This window comes from Leiobunum rupestre, chromosome 4 (assembly GCF_980474605.1).
Source record: "Leiobunum rupestre chromosome 4, qqLeiRupe1.1.hap1, whole genome shotgun sequence".
NCBI lineage: Eukaryota > Metazoa > Arthropoda > Arachnida > Opiliones > Sclerosomatidae > Leiobunum > Leiobunum rupestre.
Genome location: NC_143387.1, coordinates 37,916,926 through 37,932,850, shown reverse-complemented (window position 1 = coordinate 37,932,850; position 15,925 = coordinate 37,916,926). Strand labels below are relative to the sequence as shown.

At 34.4% G+C, this 15,925-nt stretch overlaps 1 protein-coding gene across 1 annotated transcript in view; it reads right to left on the bottom strand.

Annotated features, from left to right (window-relative positions):
* Positions 1-3,331: 3,331 nt before the first annotated feature.
* The window catches only part of LOC149947669 (uncharacterized), a 61,479-nt gene continuing 48,885 nt past the window's right edge, over positions 3,332-15,925 (bottom strand). Inside the window, exon 3 of the mRNA XM_090172980.1 lies at positions 3,332-4,979. Coding sequence (XP_090029106.1) covers positions 4,770-4,979 — 210 coding nt within the window. The 3' untranslated portion in view covers positions 3,332-4,769. The remainder of the gene's footprint in view (positions 4,980-15,925) is intronic.

Sequence of the window (15,925 nt, the reverse complement as noted above, 5' to 3'; positions counted from 1 at the left end):
ATTTAGTGGTGGAGTGGTGGTTTGTTTGGGCCATCGACTTGGATGAAAGGGATGATTATGGCCTTGTCATCTTGTTTATAATAATATCTTTAATATAAAACCTATTTTATCAGCACTCTAAGCATACTTCATAGTAAAATAATTAAAATCATTCAAGAATAATTCGATGAAATCACAGCTATGGCATATATAAAGATAAATGGTAATTAATTAAATAATTATTAAATTATTAATTAATATTATGTAAGGTATAATTAGACTCTGCATTTTTATAAATTTGTATTGTTCAATACATTACGTTAATATTTTTTGTTTTACAAATTTCGTGGTAAACAATGTATTTTCCTCTAAATATTGAAGGTTTCATAAAAAATCTTCCATGTGGAAACTATACAATTTGTTATTTATAAAATTTTATTTCAGCTTAAATTCTCAATATTTCGAAGCATGCGATTTGTAAAGGTCTATTTTAGGTCTACTAACTCCTGTAGAAGTGTTCCAACAGCAGCATACGCGTGTTCAGGGAGAAGCCAGCATCACTATAAATCAAGAAAACTGAAAGTACCCAAAATATTTGTATACATTATTTGAAGTTATATCTCTGTTATGAGGGACGTACTTTTGGCTCGGTTAAGAAACGCATACATATAAATACCAAAAACAGTGATAATAATTTTTGGAGTAATGACAATGACGGTATAAGAATAGAAACTTTTCTCATACCTTTTTGTGTTTATCGGAAAAAATGTTTCTATCGAATTGGTTTTCTGCTAGGCCGCTGCACTGCGTGTTTTTTTTGGTTTTGTTTTTTTTTTAGTTTGAACGGGGGACAACCAGTGTTTTTAGCCTCTTCCTCTAGTATAGAGGAAAGAGGCTGTTATTTTCGCTCCTGATGTATGCTGTGGTGGTGGTGGTGAAGGTGAATAATACAGTGGAAGCTATAGGTCCGTATAGGTCCCCAAGAATCGTCGAATTCTATTCACGGCACTCGATATAAATTTAATTCAGGCGTCATCCGATTGGTATTAGTTCTCTCTATCTACCTATGCCAGTGCTGAGCTGTGGTTTTTAAAAAAAAGGGGGATATCCCCCCCCCCCGATTGGAAAATACGGCGTATAGGGAATCGTCGAATTATCTTCAAGGGTACTCGATATAAATTTACTTCAGGCGTCATTCGATTGGTATTAGTTCTCTTTATCTACCTATGCCAGTGCTGAGCCGTAGTTTTTAATCAAAGGGGTAAAATCAAGAGTGCTAGGAGGAAGCGGCTACTATTGCGGCTGTGCCATCTTGTTCTCTCTCTTTTAATATTCGTAAACGTCAATAAGCGCAACTCGCGTTCGCCTTAAACGTTTCTGTCGAGCCTCTTCGTCGATGTCGCCTTTAACGCCCATTCCGTGTAGGGCCGCCGCTAATACCGTTACTATTATATATATATATTTCTTATTGAATAGATAGAACAGTTTCTTCGATCTCGGCAATGGGGCATTCGCGCTCACCCGGTGCCAGTCTTTACAGTCGCGTATTTGGTAGGACGGGGGCGCCACCGTATAAGAAAAAGGAAACTAACAAGACAGGCGAATAAGAGAAAACGACTATCAGAGTAACGGAAACTTTTTCAATATAAGAGCAGGGGCCCTTCCAATATTACATTTCGAGCGATAACACCCCCGGAGGTTTAATATAAGAGAATTGACCCTTTATAAATATCATGGCCTAATGTTATTCATATAAGAAACCTAGCCCCCTCCTGGGAAACGGGACTGGAGTAGGCAATATATAAGCCACTTACAAGTTAGTGCAGCCGAAAAGATATTACGAACTGCCTTCGACATTTCTCGGAGAATTCTTAACAGCCTCGGCTTACTGATGAAAACGGATGGAAAAGATTATTCATTAAAAAATCTCTATTATATAATGCGATAGTTATTTCGTTACTTTGTAAAATTTAAAATTAAACGCTGAGAATAATCATTGTCAACTATATATATTTTAAGATATTTCTTATAATTATATACAGTATATTTAGAGCTAGGAGGATGGAAATACTGGGGGGGGGGGGATATGGGATTCATAGGCCTCGCAATGTGAAGAAGATACTAGAGACACCTAGCGGACACCGTAGTCAAAATTTCGTCCGCGTGTTCGTTGGGACTTGGTTAGAAATGCGTGCCGGTTTTAAAATCATGTTAAAGATTTATTTATTTTGTCTTCAAATTAAATAAACATCTCCGAAATTAGTTTCGTAGAATCCAGGTAGAATATTCGTGTTTCAACTTGTACAAAAAATCCTTGTGAGTAGAATGAAAAGTAGGCAAAATTTATAGAGACAAAAAATTCCGCCTATTTTTACGATGGCGCTACGCTCGTATGTCCGAAATTGTATAGCTTTCGCGTTGCCGAAGCTAAAACAGCGAGTCCGTGATGGGGGAAAACAAATTTCTGTTCCAGGTACGCAGTATTATATTCCTAGATTTAGAGAACGAATTTTTAGTCGTACTTTATAAAAAAAGTTGTTTTTTAATCCACGTTGCATCAGTCGCTTTAAATATGCCATTAAATGGTTTAGACTTTGATTAGTTATCTCTGTGGAAGTCTTCGCTTCCAATTCTCAAATAAGCAGGGTTTAAAAAAAAACCCATCGGGTTTTATTGTTTTTATTTGGGTTTTATTAAAAGTTAGGCTTAGTGCTCGGATTTCGATTAATTTTTATCCGTGAATAAAATAGGCTCGGCTATATTAAAATAATATTTATTTAAATAACCAATAGTTGAATAAAAATTGTAAATTTTTTTAAATAATCGAAAGTGAATAAGCCTATTTTTTAAATAAAACAAACAATTATTTAAATAAATGCCACTTTTATTCAAATAAAACGTTTTTTAAATAAATCGGAAAATTTGTGGATAATTAATAAACAATTCCGAGCACTAGTTAGCTAACAAGTTAACATTACAAAAATCGATTTATTTCAACTCGCGATATTAATAAAATTTAAGACATTTCTAGTAAAATCTATGAATCATATATTTAAAATTTTAGAATAAACATGTGTTAAAACTAAAATAAGTGTGAACTGAGTCTTTCTTTAGTGTACCGTTGATTGGTTACTATTTGAGTTTATTAAAGACTTAATTAATTTCACCAAAGGAACTTTTATTGTGGTTTCCCATTTAAGTTGTGTTTATACGTTTATTTACACAGTGTTACATTTATAACAAAACTAACAAATGTTTTTGTCAACACTTCCTTTCGTCAATAGTGAAATTTACGTCTCGATTCGCTGTTTTTTTTTCTAATGATATGTTGAAGTGTTCCGTGTCGGTTTAGGCGAATTTCAGCAAACGTTCAAAGAATATTAATATCACAGTATATTCATTTTATATATACTTTGTTTACCTAACTTTTAAGAGGTTTTTTGTTTTAATTTTAAGATTTTGATTTTAAAATAATTGCTTGATTTTGCTTTCTCGTTCCTTTACAATTTTTGGAATAAATCAAGATAAAAGTGATTTTAGTATAAATGGAAAACTCTTCAGCGTACATATTTTTGACCATTGCGTTTCAGATATAAGTTTCTAAAAGAAAATACAGTGCTATGGAATATCCGCAATAACACTATCGACAAACAATAATGGAATTTTTTTTATTCCGCAATTCGCCGTGTCGAGTCGCTTCAGTGGTGTGGAATTTTAGTGTTTTCGAAATTCGCAAATTATATGTCAGTTAAAGAAATACACAATGTGGGGAGAAAAAGGGAAATGAAAGAGTTACCGTGTGGTTGGGCTCGCGCTTTTTTAGGTTTAAAATTCTGATCCCTATAGCTGCGTGAGAAAATCCCTTTCAAACCGAGACAAAACCGGATTACTCTGGCTCAATCTTTAAACAAATTCGAGATTTTTATTAAAAATTAATTTTCGAATATAATCTAGTTTTAAAAGGTCCATTTAATTTTTGGATATGGCAGCTGTAAATTTCGGTAACTTATTCCAAATCTTAGCGTTCTTTAGATCTCCGCTAATACTTCCCGGTTTTTGGCACCTCGCCATCTACAAGGTCGAAAGAAATTCGGTATAATGTATTAATTGAGGGAAAAAACAGGGCGACAACGGCTCTGTTCGGCCATACCGCGAATCTTTTTCGTACAAATTATATATTTGATTATCGCGTCTCCATCTGTCGGGAAAAGCTCGTTTAATTTAAATTCACAAGGCATTTTTTTATTTCACGGATTTTTTCATTGTTTTAAAACGAGTTAAGATCTAAGGCTGGTTGGGCTTCAACAACATGGGGAACGATACCTATCAAATTTCAATGTACCGAAGTGTGTGTTTTTGATACGTTCAAGTTTCTAAAATAGAATTCTAAAGTAACTACAGTTCAAACCTCAAATTGAGTTCCACAAAGTATTATTTCTTTTATATAGTATTTGTCATATAAACTATAATAAATTATTAAAGCGTTAAAATTTATACAAGGATCTAAAACATTATTTATGATATACATCGATGATTACAAAGCGATAGCGCGTTGGGAAAAGTCCCCCTTTCGCGTCATTGGTACTGAGAGAGAGAGTCTTCTTTTTTTAAAAATAGCGCGATAATTTCAACAGTCCCTGCAGATCTTCAAGGTTTATTCATTATATTTAAAATATTTAAACTCGAATATCATTTTCGTAATTTCGTTTTACGCAACGACGCGAGTATTTTGAGTATAAAGCACTGTTTCAATATTATTGTCTTAAGGTCAAGCCGGAGACCCTCGCCAATCAGACCTGAGAAGTGTAGTCGACCTCCGTGTCCTGATAAGAGGAAGTTGTCTGCCCTTCACCCGTCACGGAATCGACTTTGACCACCAGATCGCGCTTTTTGGATTTTCGTTTCTTCCTTTTCCTCTTGGTGTCTCGCTTTCTCCTGAAGCGTCGGATGTTGGTGCCGAGCAGCAGCAGGATGATGGCAGTGTAGAAGACCACAATCACCTGAGGGAAGTCAGATTAATGGTTTAGTGATTAAAACGAATATGTGTACGTCAAAACTTAACTAAGTGATCGGGTGTACGTCAAAACGGAATCTAGCGGCCGGGTGTACTAGAAACAAAACCAAGCGAGCGGGCGTATGAAAAACAAAATCAAGGGAGCGAGTGTACGTCAAAACCGAATCTAGGGAACTGTTGTACGACAACCCAGAATCCAGGAGGGGGTGTACGACAACACAGAATCAAGGGAGCGGGTGTACGACAACACAGAATCAAGGGAGCGGGTGTACGACAACACAGAATCAAGGGAGCGGGTGTACGACACAGGGGCGTAGGAACCAGGGGGGGGGGGCAGGGGGGCAATGCCCCTCCCTAGAATTTTGCTGGGAGGGGCAACTAATGCTATTGCCCCCTCCAACTTTTTGGTCTGTTGAAATCTTAAAAAGGCTCAAATGCTCATTTTAAACGCATATAAAGCTTGTAGAACCACAACTGTGTTTAATTTTCAGTCTTTTCCCACCAATTCACATATAAGTAAAAATTACACATGCACTCGGAGAAGCTACACTCCATTAAAAATTCAAAACCATTCTTTAGGCCCCTTTTCTTTGCTCTTTGCCCCCTTCAACTTCTAGAACGTTCCTACGCCCCTGGTACGACAACACAGAATCAAGGGAGCGGGTGTATGAAAAACAGAACCAAGGGAACGGGTGTACGACAACACAGAATCAAGGGAGCGGGTGCACAGTTAGAAAAAAGGGTTTGATTATAAACCCCCAAGGTTCTTAAAAAAAAATCCACAAATTCAAACCCTCCAAAACCCTTTAACGGAAATTTTCAAACCCACAAGGCTTAAAAATGAGCACTTTCATGATTACAAATTGAACCATTAGAAACCCTTTAAAAACTTCCTAGGGTTTGCAACAAAACCCCGTAAATACAGACAATCGACACAACACGGTTTATATGTAAACTCTTTTCAATCCCTTTAAAAACTTCCTAGGGTTTGTATTTATAGATTAAATTAAAATTATTACACTTAATTTACGACATGCACTCGGAGAAGCTACACTCCATTAAAAATTCAAAACCATTCTTTAGGCCCCTTTTCTTTGCTCTTTGCCCCCTCCAACTTCTAGAACGTTCCTACGCCCCTGGTACGACAACACAGAATCAAGGGAGCGGGTGTATGAAAAACAGAATCAAGGGAACGGGTGTACGACAACACAGAATCAAGGGAGCGGGACAACACAGAATTAAGGGAGTGGGTGTATGAAAAACAGAATCAAGGGAGCGGCTGTACGACAACACAGAATCAAGGGAGCAGGTGTACGACAACACTGAATCAAGGGAGCGGGTGTACGACAACATAGAATCAAGGAAGCGGGTGTATGATAACACAGAATCAAGGGAGCGGCTGTACGACAAAACAGAATTAAGGGAGTGGGTGTATGAAAAACAGAATCAAGGGAGCGGGTGTACGACAAAACGAAATCAAGTGAGCGGGTATACGACAACACAGAATCCAGCGAGCCGGTGCATCAGAAAAACAAAAAGAAATTATGAACAATAATGATCATGCGAAAATCAATAAAGCACGATCAAAGGTTGCGAAACGACGCGTGAATAACAATCAAAGTGAAACCCTTTTTTGTGAAATAATCAGACAAGGCGCTGGTTTTAGAATTAAAGACGCTGGAGAAAAAGATAAAAACGTCGCGTTTGAACAATAACAGAAGTAATGAATAATTCATTTAGAAATTTCTTCGTATCCACGGCGCGACGAAAGTACTAAGGCGATTTATTGTCGAAGACACCAGAAATTCGGAGACGCTACCCGGAATATAAAACGGAACTTTATTTGGCAATGGTGGCAAATCTGTATGTTCAACTAAAAAGTTCAATATTATTCTGGTTATCTCCACCGCGTCTTGTTATTAAAGCTTTCGGAATTAAAAACTGGAACTTACAATTTAGTTTTAGCAGAGGTTTGACAATTCCAATTTTAACTGAGGTGTTTTTTCTCTTATATTTAAAACAAAACTAAGTCTGGTTGGATTTCAATAATAAGAGAAAGACAAGGTTTTCGATACCAATTCCATTTTTTTAGAAACAATTTGTCTATTGGAAAGTCGGCTCTTGTTTTTAATAAAACCAAACAAGCGCCTATTGGTCGTCATTTCCTTTTTTCGAGTAACATTTTGTGGGAAAACGAAAATCGGGAAAGGATTCAATTTCGAATATAAAATCTTGAAAAAGAATTTTTTTCTCATTTAAACTGGAAAGTCGAAAATGTAAAAAAAAACACGACAAAGATAAAATATATATACAGGGTGTTTCAAAAGGTTATGCAAACAATTTAAGGTGTTTTAGGGGTTGAGTTGAGAAGTATGCCTGTTTTTTCCCCATATTCCTACGATGAGTTAAAAGAGCGCCAGAGAGCTTCAAAGTGTGGCCTACTAGGTCCTGGAAGTAGGCTGCAACAAGCGCAATACCAAGCAGCAGGGAAATGCTATTTCAGGGGTACGATGAATTTGCGAGAAATCGCGGTCCATCACGACTTTAAATAATGATTAAATTTACTTTTTTACGCTGTTTCCACCGATTTGTTTACAAAGTCCTTTTTCTACCTATCACACGAACCCAAACCTTAATGTTCCAGGGGCTAGTAGGCCACACTTTGAAGCTCTCTGGCGCTCTTTTAACTCATCGTAGGAAAATGGGAAGAAAACAGGCATACTTCTCAACTCCTTATCATTTTTGCATAACCTTTTCAAACACCCTGTATATTTGTAGCGGGAGAGATCAATTTCAAACCGAAAATAATAATTTGGCCCGAAAAACGGCAATTTGTGGGCGAAGGGGTTCAGACTGAGGGAACAGTCTCGCGGCCAAAAACAAATCGTTTTATGGAATTAGCCGTCGTTATACGAAACACAAATTATGCAAACTTTATTGATTCCTTAATACCGTGTTTTATCTCCCTATTCGTCCGCTTTGTACCGGCGCTCTTGCTTAATAATATAGTACCTGTCCGGGAAAGAGGCGGCTATTTCAAAAGAGCACTTAAGAAGCGACGCTTCCATTTTCTAGCCGTCTAGTTTTCTTCTCTTTTTCCGCAATTCTAGATATTTTCTCTCCCCTCGAACTTCAATAACTCCCCCCCCCCCCCCCGTTATATTCCACTAAACGTACTCCCAGAATTCGATGTCTTTCTTTTCATCTAAGCAGTCGACTTCGAAGAGGTTAGCGGACAGGGAAAACAAGCTGGCCCATTAAAAATATACTTTGAAATCGAAATCTCCTAAATTAAATCGCCAATGTTTTAGTTTTTCGCAACGTTTTTTCATAGAAATGTTGCCTACTTAATCTAGGGATGTACATTATTGTAGTTGTCTATTAAATACATTTGTATTTAGAAGGAATATATTTCAATTTAAGATACCAAGAAAAAAGTAATCGATTGTTATTTCTGTTATTTAGTAAATTTGAAGCGAGTTCTTAATGATGGAATGCGAGATATTTGAGTTAACTTTCTTAATACCAGGAAATTATATACGTATACATTTGGAATGTCTAAGGATTAGTTGCCATCGTGCTGTGAAAGCGGCTCGAATAGGTGGGTTGGCGAAGTGGTTAGCACTTTCGCCACGCAGCAAGAGGAGCCGGGTTTGATTCCAGCTTGTGGCACTGGGTGAAAAACTCGGAACCACTCCTTAGAGTTTGCAAGTTAAAGGGGATTCCCCTTTCCATAAAAACTTGTAGAGGTTAATGGTAATTATAGTGAGTGTAGGGAGCTGGCATGAAGTGCTTGCCACCACCCTCCTACGCATTGTAACCGGCCACCTGTTTAAGGCATTAAAAGTCGCTAGATGACTTGGGCCTAAGGTGGTGCCTTGGGTATAATCATAGCTGATTATTAAATGGGCGGGGCTTAAACTACGTCGAATGTAGGACGTAGGGTGTTTTTATCAAACTCACTGGATTGCTGCCTGCGCTAAGAAGACGATAAAATCTCCGTTGTAAACCACGCCCGTTTCTATGCGAATCATAGACTTAGACCTTCCAAATGAATGTGTGTATAATTTCCTGCTAACACTAATATAACAGACACTACATATATAAGTTGAAAGTAGTTCGGTAGCCAGCCGGCGAGCCGTCTCTCCGAGAACTATCAGAATACTACTTTGAAAGACCAAGTTTTGATTTTCAAAGTAAAAATGTGAGGAAAAACGCGTTCCGTCCTGGGGTTTTGCATTTGGCTGCGAAGAAATCTATTTTCGTCAAGCCGAAGACATTTTCGAAGGAAAAACTCGAATCTGGTTACTATAGCGTCCCAGCGTTTCGAACGAGTGCTCGTCTCCTTGTTTTAAAGTGTCACTCACGCGGCTTACTGGAGAAAACGAACCTCTTTGCATTGAGCAGGATTGTTTATGGTTCAATTTGTCTAAAATTTCATTTAAATCCTTTCGGGGGATTTTATTTCCATTGGGGAAGTATTCTTTTGTCAAAATAAAAATAAATCTTAGCATTATTTCAATCCCATTTCAGTTCCCATGAATTATTAAATTCATTTATACAGTTTTCCGCTACAAAATGGATCAAGCCGTTTTCCTTTTATCTCAAGACTATATAAATAATTCCCAACGGCAAAATAATTACAATTTTCGGTGAACCGAAATTAAGAATTTCCTACCAAAAAAAGATCTCTCGAGATTTGTTATCGTGCCCTAAAATTTCGTTCATTATTAACCAAATTTATTCTTGAACACTTTTAAAATAGTTTTAAGGATTCTTAATTTCTGAAGTAAGCTTTTGTTTACGAAATTTCTAATAATTGGATATATCAAATCAAATTGCATTGTAATAAATGATTTATTCGCGGTTATACCTGACTTTCCAAATAGGTGTTTCCATTAAATAAAGCTTTTTAGTTCTTTATTGGCACGCGCATTTCGCACGTGGACTTCAAATTCCAAAATCTTGATCGACTCGAGCGCGTGTTCTCTATCTTCAATTAGGTGGTTTTTTCGCTTGTCCGAGGACAAAAAGTGTAAACTTTTTACCCTAAAACGTTTTATTCGCCTGTTCTCGGGGTAAGATTTACCCTGTCCCGATTTTTGTTCGCTTGTTCCAGAGCTCTAAGGTTACACTTTTTACTCCTCCTCGAAAGGAGGTGTAGCAGGAGTAATCTAGCTTTGTCGTCTGCTTAAACGAAAACATGACGGGTTTAGACCTCTTCACATGAGGCAAGCTTTTTGTAAATAACCTTTAACCTTTAACTACTCCCTTCTTACTCCAACTCGTTTTTTTCGTCAAGACAGAATTGAAGTAAAATTACGTCATATGGCTAGACTTTTTAAACTGATCAAAACTTGTTGAGGTTAACGGTAATAGTTAGTGTAGGGAGCTGTTGGCTCGATCGCGTGGCATGCAGGGCTTGCCACCACCCTCCTACGCATTGTAACCCGGCCACCTGAATTAAAGGCTTCAAAAGTCGCTTGATGACTTAGGCCTAAGGTGGTGCCTTGGGTATTAGCCTAGCTGATTATTATTATTATTATTACCCAGAACGGGCGAAAAAAACCACTATAGCTAGTGACGTAGGAAAAACATTTACACGTGACCTCCGGTATAGTATGGGAACACCTATTCCAGCACTTAGGAATATCCTTATATTATTAAAATTCAGGAATCCATTTTCTTAGGCGTTTCATTCGCAAAAAAAACCTTCCAACGGTCACGATAACACAGAAAGGTCTAGAATACAATGGTAAAATTTTAAAATTACACTGCATATGGATATGTACTAATTAGTAAAACATTTTCCCGATGCAATAGTTTTAAAAATTCGTTAAATGATGAAGAACTACGTTTTCTTCCACAAAGCATTTAGAAAAATCCGCGAGAGCTTGCGAAGGTACAGGTTTCGAGAGTTTAACATCAGCAGTATAGGGAGATATAGTCTCATAAGATATATATTTTAGACTTCTGGTAATAAACAATATCGAAAATAGATTACGAACCTTGAAACCTTATTTTATTTGCAATATTGATTCAAACTGGAAACTACGGTACAGGTATTCCAATAATCATAAGTAACATAATAACAATAAGTATGACACTTCCTATTGCTTTAATGCTAATTTTCTAACCGAACCTTTTTTTCGGCACTGATACTCTCTTCGAACTGTGACTTGGACTCGCGACTTACCGTTTTGGATGACTACTTTTTGATAAAAATTTAAGCCTAATATCGGAGAGCACGTTCTGGAGTCGCGAGGGCCTTTGGTTTTGTTTTGAAGCCCGCGTGCGAATCACGCGTGATAAAAAAACATGAGCTCGTGGCGCCGATAAATTTTTTTTAATTTTTATCATTTTAATATTCCGCCTATCTATCGGAAACCAGATATTTCGGCTTAGCGGAAGTCTCGCATATTTTAGACACTAGAGGGCTCTTAGCTGAGAAAAATCTTGATTACGCAATAACTATGAAAATCAGTTTGGTTGTAAATCTCGTTATTTGTCATACTTATTGTTATTATGTTACTTATGCAATAATCTAATAAAATAATCGATGTCAAATGAAAGAGTGCACTTTGTACTGCCATTTTAACTTCCAAATCTTAACGGTTCGACGCATTTTCACTCGTGATAGCCTTCAGTCTGCAGGAAGCAATTAGAAATTTAATGATAGCAGCCGGCGTGGAGACTGCCTTGGATTAGTATTCGGCTTAATTAGGATTTATTTGTAATAATATTTTCAACCGAATTTTTTCCATCAAAATTATAAAATATTCATACAAATTTCCAAACCAGATATAAAATTTCTGTGGATTACCATTTGAAGTCTTAGGGGATATGGCATTGCTAGTTCGAGGTATGGATACCCGTTAAACTTAAACAGATGACATAGCTAAAAATGAAATATGTCGTGCGAAGCGTAGACTCGAATTCTTGATGAATTTTAGCCCTTTCGAAGTTTTTAGTAGACCACAATACAGTAGCCTTAAATCTTTTACCAAAAAAGTACTTTCTCCGCGAAATCTCAAGATCTAGCGTCGAAAGAAACACTTCAGATTCGATCGAAAACGCGTCCAGGAAATCATCATCCTCCCGCAAACTTCAACCAAGAATGTATTCGGGTGAACTGAGAATATGAAGCCTCAACTATAACCTCCGCTTTCATGATTCCCGGCAGATATTCTCCACCTATACGAACGCTTTAGTCCCATTCGACCGAAGGCGGTTGTTGAGGTGTCCCATTCGACCAAATTCCACCGAAACGTGCGGTTTTTATGTGTCCCATTCGACCGAACGCTTTTATGTGTCCCATTCGACCGAACGCTGCTATATAAATTGGCTTTTGCTATGTTTTCAATTTAGTTACTGAAGTCGTTTGCAATGGAGCGGAAAATAAAATGGAATGAGCATGAATTATATTTTTATCTTCACCTAGTCAAGAAAAGTAACTGAACCAAAACTGAAATAGTAAACTTAACCAACTCTAACCTAACCTAACCTAACCTAACCTAAACATGGATCTTCGATAGTACATACCTTATAAATAAAATACCAAATCACCCCGCCAATTGGGCTACATTTTAAAATTATTTCGGTCGAATGGGATTCGGTCGAATGGGATTCGGTCGAATGGGATTCGGTCGAATGGGATTCGGTCGAATGGGATTTCGGTCGAATGGGAATAAACGATACGAACAGAGATAGAGTATGCGATTGTACATGGAGTAACTTCCCCCCCTTACTCGGGCAAAAACTACACGGGGAAAGGCAGGGGGCGTGGTTTTTCTTGTGGGAATAACGAGGAGGCAAACAGGTCGCTGCGCGCATATTCTTTGTTCACTCTATTACATTTCTGCTTTAAGCATACTCCACCCGCTAAAATCTTGGAACTATATATTTTGTCCCTATCTAGTGGTGTGATGGGGTCACTGGAGCCTGTGGGGGGCTCCATACCCGGCTCTCAAGGTCATGTGATCGGGGCGCTGGGTCACTGGAGCCTGTGGGGGGCTCCATACCCGGCTCTCAAGGTCATGTGATCGGGGCGCTGGGTCACTGGAACCTCATGGGTGTTCCACACTCGTCATTCTGTGACCTACTAAGGAGGGTAGTTTGCAGTGGAAGAGGAAGCCACTCTAGTCCTCAGCTGTGCGAGGGTGGGTCTCGGGCAGCCCATGGTGTCGCCTTTTGTTGGGCCGTGATGAGGGCGTTTGTTTGCTATATGTGAGGCGGTCAAAATGGCTGTCTCACTGGCCGAACGTTGTTTCGCAAAGCGCACTTTTGTCCGAGGCTGGTTGTTTTAGGTGGCCGCTGTAGTGCTTAAGGCGGAGCAGCGGGGTACAAATACATATACTTATATATCAGGATGTGATTTTTCACCATTCTTGAAAAAATATATTCTTCGAAGGCGAAACCTCACAACTTGAGGAAACAATTACAAAATCGTGAAACTAGTTTTTATAGTTGTTTTTTTAATTTTAAAAAGAACTACTTTGTAAGAAAATTTTATTATCCTTGCGACGTACTTTAGATGATAATTATTTAAATTCCGAAATAGGTAATATATATAACCTAATATGTAAAAGAACGAATAAAAGAAATACTTGTTTAGAAAGTGCCTGCGTTTCTTCGATTTATTTAGACTCCAAATCTTACATGGGGTAATTTGATTGAGATGGACACAATGGAGGTTTTCAAGTGAATTTCTTCCATTATTCCCTTCGTCTTTTATATTTTTTGGTTACCTTCCAAGGTTGGTAAAATCGTTACCTTCATTACTTGAAAATGTCAAATCATCAAATCCAATAATTTTTTATTAGTTGTTTTTTTTTCAAATGGTTGATGGGCTAAGTCAACAAAGTGACTCGTGAGCCTTTAGAAAGTTTAACAAATTTCATGTGTTGGTTTGCATTTTATTTCAAATATAAAGAAATTAGAACGATTTCCAAATCACATCATAGCTGTAGCTATAATAGGGGCACCTTTACAATCAAACACAATGTTTTTCCGTCATTTCATGTCTCGTCCATTGTAAATACAGAGTTACAATAAAAAGAAATTAGTTATTCGTGGTGGGCTGTGTTAGTTAGTATTTTAAATACTTGTATTTTAAATTCTTTATTAAAACTATTTAGTACTTTATTTAACATTTTTTTAAAGTATTTAGTATTTTATTTTACATTTTTTAAAGTATTTAGTATTTTATTTTACATTTTTTTAAACTGTTTAGTATTATATTTTACATTTTTTTAAAGTATTTAGTATTTTATTTTACATTTTTTAAAGTATTTAGTATTTTATTTTACATTTTTTTAAAGTATTTAGTATTTTATTTTAAATTTTTTTAAAGTATTTAGTATTGTATTTTACATTTTTTTAAAGTATTTAGTATTTTATTTTAAATTTTTTTAAAGTATTTAGTATTGTATTTTACATTTTTAAAGTATTTAGTATTTTATTTTACATTTTTTTAAAGTATTTAGTAATTTATTTAAAATATCTCTTAAAAAGTATTTAGTATTTTATTTTGAATACTTGTAAATAGTATTTCGTGTTTTTTTAAATACTTGTAAATAGTATTTCGTGTTTATTTTAAATATATTTAAAAAAGTATTTAGTATTTTATTTTAAATAATTAAAAAAAATATTAAGCATTTTATTTTAAATCTTTTTTAAAGGTATTCTGTATTTTATTTTAAATATGATAATTATTAAAAATTATTATTATTATTATTATTTCGTATTTTATTTTACATTTTTTAAAGTATTTAGTATTTTACTTTACATTCATTTAAAGTATTTAGTATTTTACTTTACATTCATTTAAAGTATTTAGTATTTTATTTTACGTTTTTTTAAAGAATTTAGTATTTTATTTTACATTTTTTTAAAGTATTTAGTATTTTACTTTACATTTTTTTAAAGTATTTAGTATTTTATTTTACAGTTTTTTAAAGTAATTAGTATTTTATTTTACATTTTTTTAAAATATTTAGTATTTTATTTTACATTTTTTTAAAGTATTTATTATTTTATTTTACATTTTTTTAAAGTATTTATTATTTTATTTTACATTTTTTTAAAGTATTTAGTATTTTATTTTACATTTTTTTAAAGTATTTAGTATTTTATTTTACATTTTTTAAAGTATTTAGTATTTTATTTTACATTTTTTTAAAGTATTTAGTATTTTATTTTACATTTTTTTAAAGTATTTAGTATTTTATTTCACATATTTATAAAGTATTTAGTATATTATTTTACATTTTTTAAAGTATTTAGTATTTTATTTTACATTTTTTTAAAGTATTTAGTAATTTATTTAAAATATCTTTTAAAAAGTATTTAGTATTTTATTTTGAATATTTGTAAATAGTATTTCGTGTTTATTTTATATATATTTAAAAAAGTATTTAGTATTTTATTTTAAATAATTTAAAATATTATTTAGCATTTTATTTTAAATCTTTTTTAAAAGTATTCCGTATTTTATTTTAAATATGATAATTGTTAAAAATTATTATTATTATTTCGTATTTTATTTTACATTTTTTTAAAGTATTTAGTATTTTACTTTACATTTTTTTAAAGTAATTAGTATTTTATTTTATATTTTTTTAAAATATTTAGTATTTTATTTTACATTTTTTTAAAATATTTAGTATTTCTGTTTAAATAATTTTTACAAATATTTAGTATTTTTGTTTAAATAATTTTTAGAAATATTAAGTATTTTTGTTTAAATAATTTTTACAAATATTTAGTATTTTAGTTTAAATAATTTTTAGAAATATTTAGTATTTTAGTTTAAATAATTTTTATAAATATTTAGTATTTTAGTTTAAATAAATTTTACAAATATTTAGTATTTCTGTTTAAATAATTTTTACAAATATTTAGTATTTTAGTTTAAATAATTTTTACAAATAT